Here is a 9,182-nt window from a genome sequence, read left to right on the forward strand (position 1 = left end):
TTGACAGTTTATCTGCTGAGTAAACTGGAAGAGAACAACACTGTTTTATTCCATGTTCTATTTTGCTCTCAAGACTACATTCACCTTAACGGATACCGTTATTTACATCATACCAGACCGCTGTTTGTTCCATAGTCAACACGCTGTTGCCCTCAACATTATTTCTCTGATTGAAAACTCATTGTTACTGTGTTTACGAGTGTGTTTGCAGCTTTCTGTCTTTGCGAATGTTAAATGGCAGTAGACAATATGTGGGCACTGGGCCTGCATTATTTTATCACCAGTCTCACCCTCTCAGTCGTTGGTTTGAATGAGGAAATGCAGTTTGTTTTGTGAGGTTGTTAAGGTTTAAAACGCTTCTGTCACACAGAGGGAAATAGCTGAGTTCAGTTCAGCTCATCCCTCCTCATAACTCTGTTATTCTGCTTCTTTCCTTTTTTCTCTCTCCCCTCCCTCTTCGTTTGCACGCTCTCTTCCCTCGAAGGGTTACCACCCAACAACCTGCTCCTGCTTGTGATTGGTGGAAGTGGCCTGAGCGGGCGGGTCTGTGTTTGTGCTTGTGAGAGTTACCAGTCGAGCAAGTGCAGGCTGTCAGTGTCAGGAGGGTTTCAGTGGAGTCAGGCAGACCAGACTCTGGAAAGCAGAAGCAGCTGCGCAAACCGTCCTCTTTCAACCTCAGGACACAAAGAACTGTCTGTTCCTACACCTCTCTGCCATCTGCTTTCTAAGGCCAGGAGGAGAAAAGAGATTTAAGATCAACAGACGCCGATGATATTTCTCTCTCTCTCTCTTCCTACTTCCCTCTTTGTTTTTGTCTTGCAAAATCCCTCCTGCACAGAGGATCGATAATCACAGCCTCCTCTGAGGGAACCAAAGAAAAGGAGGGATCGAAATAAACGACAACAACATCGGTCCTGCTGCACTGTCCCCCGAGGAGGGAGACTAATGCATGTGGCGCTGTACTCCGGGTCAGTGGAGGATGAGTCCGGTCATGGAGGCTCAGACCATGCAGGCCAAGCAGCAGCAGACGCAGCAGCAGCTACAACACTATCTGGAGAAAGGGGTCCCGCTTGAGCCCTTCATGCACCAGGTGGGGGGCCACTGCTGCGTGCTGCGTTTCGGGGAGCAGACCATCTGCAAGCCCCTCATCCCCCGAGAGCACCAGTTCTACAAGAGCCTACCCAGCGCCATGAGGAAGTTCACCCCCCAGTACAGAGGTAAGAGGCTACCCCGGAAGACACATTTCAGTTGAATGCATTCAGTTTTACAACTGACTAGGTATCCCCCTTTCCCTTTCCTAACCACAACCTCCACCACATCCATCTACTGTGTGTGACTGGGCTAATGTTGTCCTGCTGTGTTCTCTCTCTCTCTTTTTCCATATTCCATCCTCTCTCTCACTATCTCTTGATCTCTTGGAAGGCGGTTGGAAAAGAGGGTAGGTTATTGCAGGTGCATGCATTTTTCTCTATGCAATTTTCATTATTCACAGTCCATGTAAGCCCACGGTTTTAGGGTGTTTTCAGGACGTCTGACTGTGCCCCTCCACAGAAGGATCAGGTGGGTTTTGTCAATTCTCCAAGGCCCAGGGTAGGACATTGCAGGCCAGCCAGGATGTTGTGTGGTAGCAGGTGCTATTGGGCCTGGGCACAGGAGGGCGCTGTAGCATTGGAGCACCACCAGGGGGTCCTGCCCTGCCCCTATGTGCAGTCACACAGAAACAGGTTAGAGCTGTGTTTCTCTGCCCAGAGAGCATGCAGAGCAGGTAGAATGTAGTATAGTATGCATTAACTGAAGACAGGTTTAGTTGCACACATACACAAATATGCATTCTAACAGGAGAGGGGTGAATCTGTCATACCATGACATCAGTATCTAAGGCTTGAGATTCAGAAGGCAATGTGGACCTGCAGGGTCCTAAAGTCCTCCCAATCTGGTTAACTCTCCCCTTCCACCTCCAGTGCTGCATCTCCCCTCCACTGTCTAGCCCTTTAACAGTGGGTTATCTAACACTGTGTTATGGTTCACTGCAGCTGTTTGTCTTTAGTCCCTGACAGACAAGTGAAAGGTGAACCTGTGTGTGTACACAAGGAAGAGGAGATCCAATTCATTCCAGTTTTTAAATGCTATTTTCCATCCCCAAAAAATGGAATAAGAAAATAAGTAAACCCACATATCTAATTTGGTCTCCCTCATGAGGAGGGAGGATAATGAAAGTTCACGGAAGTAACAAGGAAAAGTAGACCTATCCACTAGTTATCGTGATTTTACTGATATCAATTTTGTTCATGAATTGTTAAGTGATAACTATAAATGTTCAAAAGAATCAGTAACGGAATCTATGCAATTGAATTGGCTACAATGGGAAATCATAATAGTTACGAACCACAATTGGGTTCTCAAGTTTGGACAGTACAGCACAGCACAATAGAGTACAGTAAAGAAAAGTAGAGTTCAGTACAATATGGTAGAGTTCAGTAGAACACACGAGGACAGTACAATGTATTGTACTCTACGGTACAGAACTATACTGTACTGGATACTCTACTGAGCTCTACTGTCCTGTACTTTGATGTCCAAACTTGTGAAACATAGACTCTACTAGCTAGGTTTCCATCCAATTGGTGACTGATTTTGATATTCTAAAATCCACAAAAACAATATGCACATTTTCCCACCAGAGATGTTACAGTCAAATTGTCTTGTTGCGGACAACAGTCATTATGTGATAACGTAGTGCACATATAAATAACTTTTGCGGTTACATTCACATGTACCGAATAAAAAATACACCTGCATTGCTTGCTGTTTGGAGTTTTAGGCTGGGTTTCTGTACAGCACTTTGATATATCAGCTGATGTAAGAAGGGCTATATAAATACATTTGATTTGATTCCATTGAATTTAAACGCCACTGATGGTTTTGTCAGAAGAAATGTTGCGTTATGTAGCGAATCTATGGTCTTGGCAGTGTGCTCTAGCCAACAGCTCACAGAAACAATGCGGGCAGGCTACCTACATGATGAGTACAAGATGATTTATATTTGTCAAACGGCAGCCACGCATCGCTCATCAGAATAAGACCCTCGATATTTATTGGAAAGGAGCGTCAAGCTCGTCACTGTGCACTTTCAACACATATCTTATTTAATCTGTAGCCTAATAAACTGCATGCTTTCCCAAAATCGTAGTGGGAGGACCACACAAAATCGTGTGACTCCACGTTTACTTTGATATTATGGTTATTATATCAATATTTGCACATAAAGGCATTTCCATCATCGTTTCTCACATAATTAATTTCACCGACACAAAAAGATCCCACCCACAAATTTGCTGTTTCCATCAGGCCTGTCGTGACATTTTTATCCGACATGTACTTTGCTTGCATTAAAACTCTTTTGGGATAGGGGGCAGTATTTTGGGGCGGCAGGGTAGCCTAGTAGTTAGAGTGTTGGACTAGTAACTGGAAGGTTGCAAGTTCAAACCCCCGAGCTGACAAGGTACAAATCTGTCATTCTGCCCCTGAACAAGCAGTTAACCTACTGTTCCTTAGGCCATCATTGAAAATAAGAATTTGTTCTTAACTGACTTGCCGAGTTAAATAAAGGTAAAACAACAAAAAAAACTTTTGGATGAACAGCATGCCCAGAGCCTCCTACTCTGTCCCAGATGCTAATATATGCATATTATTATTAGTATTATTATTTAATAGAAAACACTCTAAAGTTTCTAAAACTGTTTGAATGATGTCTGTGAATATAACAGAACTCATATGGCAGGCGAAAACCTGAGAAAAATCCAACCAGGAAGTGGGAAATCTGAGGTTTGTAGTTTTTCAAAGCTTGGCCTACCGAATACACAGTGGGATATGGATAAAGTTGCACTTCCTACGGCTTCCACTAGATGTCAACCGTCTTTAGAAACTTGAATGAGGATTCTACTATAAAGGAGAGGCTCATGAGCCCTTTCTGAGTCAGTGGTCTGCAGAGTGTCTCAGGCTCATGACGCGTGCTCCCGACAAAGTTACCTCCCGTTCCAGTGCTTTTCTTCAGACATAGGAATTCTCTGGTTGGAAGCTTATTGATGTTTTGTTAAAAACATCCTAAAGATTGATTCCATACATTGTTTGACTTGTTTCTACTACCTGTAATGGAACTTTTCGAGTTTTTGTCTGGAAGAAGTGCTCGCGCCACATGAAGATGGATTACTGGGCTGAACACGCTAACAACAAGTGTCTATTTGGACATAAATTATGGACTTTATGGAACTTTATGGAACAAATCAGTCATTTATTGTCGAACTGGGATTCCTGGGAGTGCCTTCTGATGAAGATCATCAAAGGTAAGTGAATATTGTGTTATTTCTAACTTCTGTTGACTCCAACATGGCAGATATTTCTTTGGCTGGATTGGCCTCTGAGCTCCGTTCTCAGATTATGCTTTTTCTGTCAAAAGTAATAATAATCTGACACAGCAGTTGCATTAAGGAGCAGTCTACCTTTAATTCTGTGAATAACACTTGTATATTTTATCAATGTTTATTATGAGTATTTCTGCAAAATCACCGGATGTTTTGGAATCAAAACATTACTGCACGTAACGTTCCAATGTAAACTGAGATTTGTGGATATAAACATGAACATTATCGAACAAAGCATACATGTATTGTGTAAAATGATGTCCTATGAGTGTCATCTGATGAAGATCATCAAAGGTTAGTGATTCATTTTATCTATATTTCTGCTTTTTGTGACTCCTATCTTTGGCTGGAAAAATGGCTGTGTTTTCTTGACTTGGCTATGATATGATTGATTATATGTTGTGGTTTCGCTGTAAAGCATTTTTGAAATCTGACATGATGGGTAGATTAACAAGATGTTTATCTTTCATTTGCTGTATTGGTGGGGCGGCAGAGTAGCCTAGTGGTTAGAGCGTTGGACTAGTAACCGAAAGGTTGCAAGTTCAAATCCCCGAGCTGACAAGGTACAAATCTGTCGTTCTTCCCCTGAACAGGCAGTTAACCCACTGTTCCTAGGCAGTCATTGAAAATAAGAATGTGTTCTTAACTGACTTGCCTAGTTAAATAAAGGTTAAATAAAAATGTGTGAAAGTTACATATTTCAAATAAATATTTTTGAATTTTGCTCGCTGCCTTATCAGCTGAATGTTGTCGAGGGGTTCCGCTAACGGAACGCCTGCCCTAGAAAGGTTAAAAGGTTGGATGGAAACCTGGTTTATGATTGGTTCAGATTTGGTCCGGCTGAAACAAATTTGTTCTAGTTTGGGGGCAGAGCTATACCCAAATAGTGTGTAGAATAGTAGTCAAATATGCAAAGGAGGATTATGCATATGTATACCTTTGTGTACCTATTTAGGATAGATCACCATGAAGAGAATGACATTCAGAGTTTTTGGAAAACGTGGTCACATAAAAAACTGAGGGAGATTTGCCGGAATTCTGTTAACAAACATTGAATCTGCACAGTTCTTCCAGTAAATGTGTTTTTGTAAAGTCTTCAGTGTAAAGTGTTAAAAGTAGCCCTTGTGAGTTGTATGGTTTGTTTAACTTTGAAGTCAATGATTTTTGTTTGGCATATATTTTAAGTGAAAAATCTTAGTCTCAGCGCAATTCTGTTACCGTGGAATTGCCCAGACAAATACTTCCCAGTTTATTCTAATTCCTGCTTAGGAATTCAAATACAGTATTACAGAGAGAGAGAGTCAAAATAACCATTGCTTTGCAATTTCTACAAGGTTGATGTCTTATCAGTTTTTCTTCTCCCTTTTTGTCTCTCTCTGTCCCCCAGGTGTGGTATCTGTGAATTTTGAGGAGGATGAGGAGGGCAACCTGTGTCTCATAGCATATCCACTGCAAAGTGACTCTGGGGTGGGGGACCTGGAGAATATAGACCCATCGGTCAATGGCGAGCCCAACAGCAAGATGCACCAGTGGGGCATCAAGCATCTGTCTGCCCAGAGTCTGCTGGACTCACGCAAAGACAAGGACAAGAGGTGAGAGACGAGAGAGAGAGACGGATGCACTTGAAACACTGTTACAGAGACCTACTGAGATACACCAATAAAGAGATAAACAGGGTGACTGTTGACTGAGACATACACACACATTTGAGACCCCTCTTTTAAAGTCACTGAGATCTTTTCTTCTAGTCAAAATAATGAGCAACTAGGCATTTTTATACATGACCCTAAACATTTTTATTTTACATTTATTTAACTAGGGAAGTCAGTTAAGAACAAACAGCGGGTTAACTGCCTTGTTCAGGGGCAAAACGACAGATTTTCACCTTGTCAGCTTTGGGATTCGATCTTGCAAACTTTCGGTTAAGTCCAACGCTCTAACCACTAGACTACCTGCCGCCCATGATGGGGATGTTAATTGCTTAATATACTCAGGAACCATGCCTGTGTGCAAGCACCTGCTTTCAAGATACTTTGTATCACACATTTTCCTTTATTTTGGAAGTTACCTGATACCTGTATGTTGAGACACATTGTAGGTTCTAGAATGTACGCTTGATGCTCTCCACCCCTCCTGACTCCTCTCTTCCTATTTCCCCCAGTCATAAGCTCGAGGGGGAGGTGTTGGAGTGGTTGCAGCAGGAGGAGGTGCCTGTGGGAAGCAGAAACGCCATCCAACACAACCCCTGGAGACTCAGACTCCAACAGAAACACCTGCAGAGGATGAAGGAGAACGCCAAGCACCGCAACCAGTACAGTATCCTTTCAGCGTGGAACAACCACTTTGAACATCAGGCCGTCCAGCACCTGCCTGCAAAATTTGTCCATGTACTGTACCTAAACGTATTACTGTATAGTGCTGCCTATTTCTTCACTCTGCAGAATCTTGTGCCCAAAGTAGCCTTACAATCTCACAGATACTCCACTTGTGACATCTGTGGATTTGTAAGTGAAGTGGATTGATGTGAGGAAAGGCTCGAGATGGATTGATGTCCGGACCATCTGATGAATTAGTGTCTGCTGATAGGGATTCAGGTCTTCCTACTACATTAGCGGAGAGTTAAGTCTCCAACCAGGTGCATTAGGAATATGATGTGATTCTCCTGTAACCAGAGGCTCCTTGAGTCAGGACCCCTTCCCAGAATTCATCCTGCTGGAGAACCTGACGTGGCGTCATGCGGTTCCGTGCGTGCTGGACCTGAAGATGGGCACGCGGCAGCACGGTGACAACGTGTCCGAGGAGAAGAAGGTCATGCAAATCCGCAAGTGCCAGCAAAGCACCTCTGCCTCCATCGGAGTACGCCTCTGTGGCATGCAGGTACAATGTTAACTTGTGTTATTGATGGGGATGGGGCAGAGTTGAAGAGTCTGAAATGATATATTGGCGAGGCATAGCTTAGTTCTAGTTCAGAATGAAAGAGAAGAAATGTGTTTCTGAACCCCTCCGTCTCCTACCTCTCTCTCAGGTATACCAGTCAGATTCGGGTCAGCTCATGTTCATGGACAAGTACATTGGGCGTAAACTGACCCTGTCGGGCTTCAAGGAGGCTCTGTTCCAGTTCTTCCGTGACGGGCGGCGTCTGCGGCGCGAGCTGCTCTCCCCGGTGCTGCTGAGGCTCAGGGAGATGCAGGCAGCTCTGGAGGGCTGTGAGTCCTACCGCTTCTATTCCTCCTCCCTGCTCATCATCTACGATGGTGAACCGCCCCGCACACACACACGCAGAGGCCCCGAGGGCGGTCTGTCTGAGGAGGAAGAAGAGGAGGAAGTGGAGAAAGATGAAGAGGCAAGTGCGTTTGGGTTTCCCGGCAGCAGTAGTAGTGGTAGCACTGATGGTGGACGTCTGACAGCCCGATCTGATACAGGCCCTGGCCCGGCGGTGGACGTGAGGATGATTGACTTTGCCCACACCACCTGCCCTGACTATGTGGAGGACAGTGTGGTGCACGAGGGCCAGGACAGTGGCTACATCTTCGGTCTGCAGAACCTCATCACCATCATATCCCACCTGGAGGACCACTGCACAGACTAAAACACACACACACACAGTTTCTCTTCTCTCTATTGGACTCATAGAAGAAACAGCACACTGGACTACAGAGGCTGGCCATAGGGGCACACTGAACATTGCTGTAGCCAGTTTTTCCACAGGAGTCCTTCATTTGGGTGTTTTTGTTTGTATCCGCAAGGGATACAAAGGGCCATGAAGGTTACATTTGAAGAGACATTTGCAATCTTCTGCAATCTTCTTTAGTTGACTCGAGTTGTCGCCATTATCTGCTTACTCCGTTACCTATTACGAAGTTGGTTATGTTACCCAGTTATTTATTTAGGGAAAAAGCAACACAAGGAGGTTTGAAATGAAGTCCAAGACTGCAAGCATGGATTCCAACTGTCCAAAGGTGCCTGGCTTATGCAAGCACACACACACATGCACTGATTTTGATGTGTGCTACTGATCGGGCAGATGTACATGAAAAAGCAAACAGAGGAACTGATGTATGTTTGTGAAATATTAAAGTTGATGAGAGGAAAGAGAAAACATAATCTCATCTTTATTTTTCCACCCTCTTTTCTTCTCCTTTTGCATTCACAGAAGATACTATGTTATATTCAGATAGCAATTACATTACATACAGGGACTATAGCTTTATTTATTTGACATGTTTCTTAAATAAATTTAAAATTTAAATAATTGTATGTTATTGTATATTATTCATTTTGTTAGAATAATATTAATTAATATTGTTATTTGACATGTTCAGGTACAGTTGAAGTCGGAAGATTACATACACTTAGGTTGGAGTCATTAAAACTTGTTTTTCAACCACTACTGTCACGCCCTGGTCGAAGTATTTTGTGTTTTTCTTCATGTATTTGGTCAGGTGTGACATGGGTTTTTGTATGTGGTGTGTAGCTTAGTGGGGTTGTAGCTTAGTGGGGTGTTCTAGGAAAGTCTATGGCTGTCTGAAGTGGTTCTCAATCAGAGGCAGGTGGTTATCGTTGTCTCTAATTGGGAACCATATTTAGGCAGCCATATTCTTTGGTTGTATTGTGGGTGATTGTCCTTAGTGTCCTGATGTCCTTGGTCGGTGTTAGTTTACACAAGTATAGGCTGTCTTCGGTTTTCGTTACGTTTATTGTTTTGTAGTGTTTGTGGTTATTCGTCTTTACGTTTGTTTCAATAAACATGGATGCAATCGA

General features: G+C 43.4%; 1 protein-coding gene across 1 annotated transcript; it reads left to right on the forward strand.

The window, feature by feature from the left end:
• Positions 1-478: 478 nt before the first annotated feature.
• On the forward strand, positions 479-9,182 carry LOC118400136 (inositol hexakisphosphate kinase 2-like). The gene is made up of 5 exons (XM_035796665.2): positions 479-1,217; positions 5,809-6,013; positions 6,583-6,737; positions 7,123-7,298; positions 7,447-9,182. Exons 1-5 carry the CDS (start codon positions 950-952, stop codon positions 8,008-8,010), a joined length of 1,368 nt encoding a protein of 455 aa, XP_035652558.1. The 5' UTR covers positions 479-949; the 3' UTR covers positions 8,011-9,182.

The sequence above is a fragment of the Oncorhynchus keta genome, chromosome 21 (assembly GCF_023373465.1).
Source record: "Oncorhynchus keta strain PuntledgeMale-10-30-2019 chromosome 21, Oket_V2, whole genome shotgun sequence".
Lineage (NCBI taxonomy): Eukaryota > Metazoa > Chordata > Actinopteri > Salmoniformes > Salmonidae > Oncorhynchus > Oncorhynchus keta.

Excerpts from the sequence above, each read along its gene's own strand:
- LOC118400136 (XM_035796665.2), top strand. The coding sequence starts at position 950 with ATGTGGCGCTGTACTCCGGGTCAGTGGAGGATGAGTCCGGTCATGGAG. Across the intron at positions 6,014-6,582 it reads CGCAAAGACAAGGACAAGAG|TCATAAGCTCGAGGGGGAGG; the intron begins GTGAGAGACGAG and ends TATTTCCCCCAG. Across the intron at positions 6,738-7,122 it reads CAAGCACCGCAACCAGTACA|AATTCATCCTGCTGGAGAAC; the intron begins GTATCCTTTCAG and ends ACCCCTTCCCAG.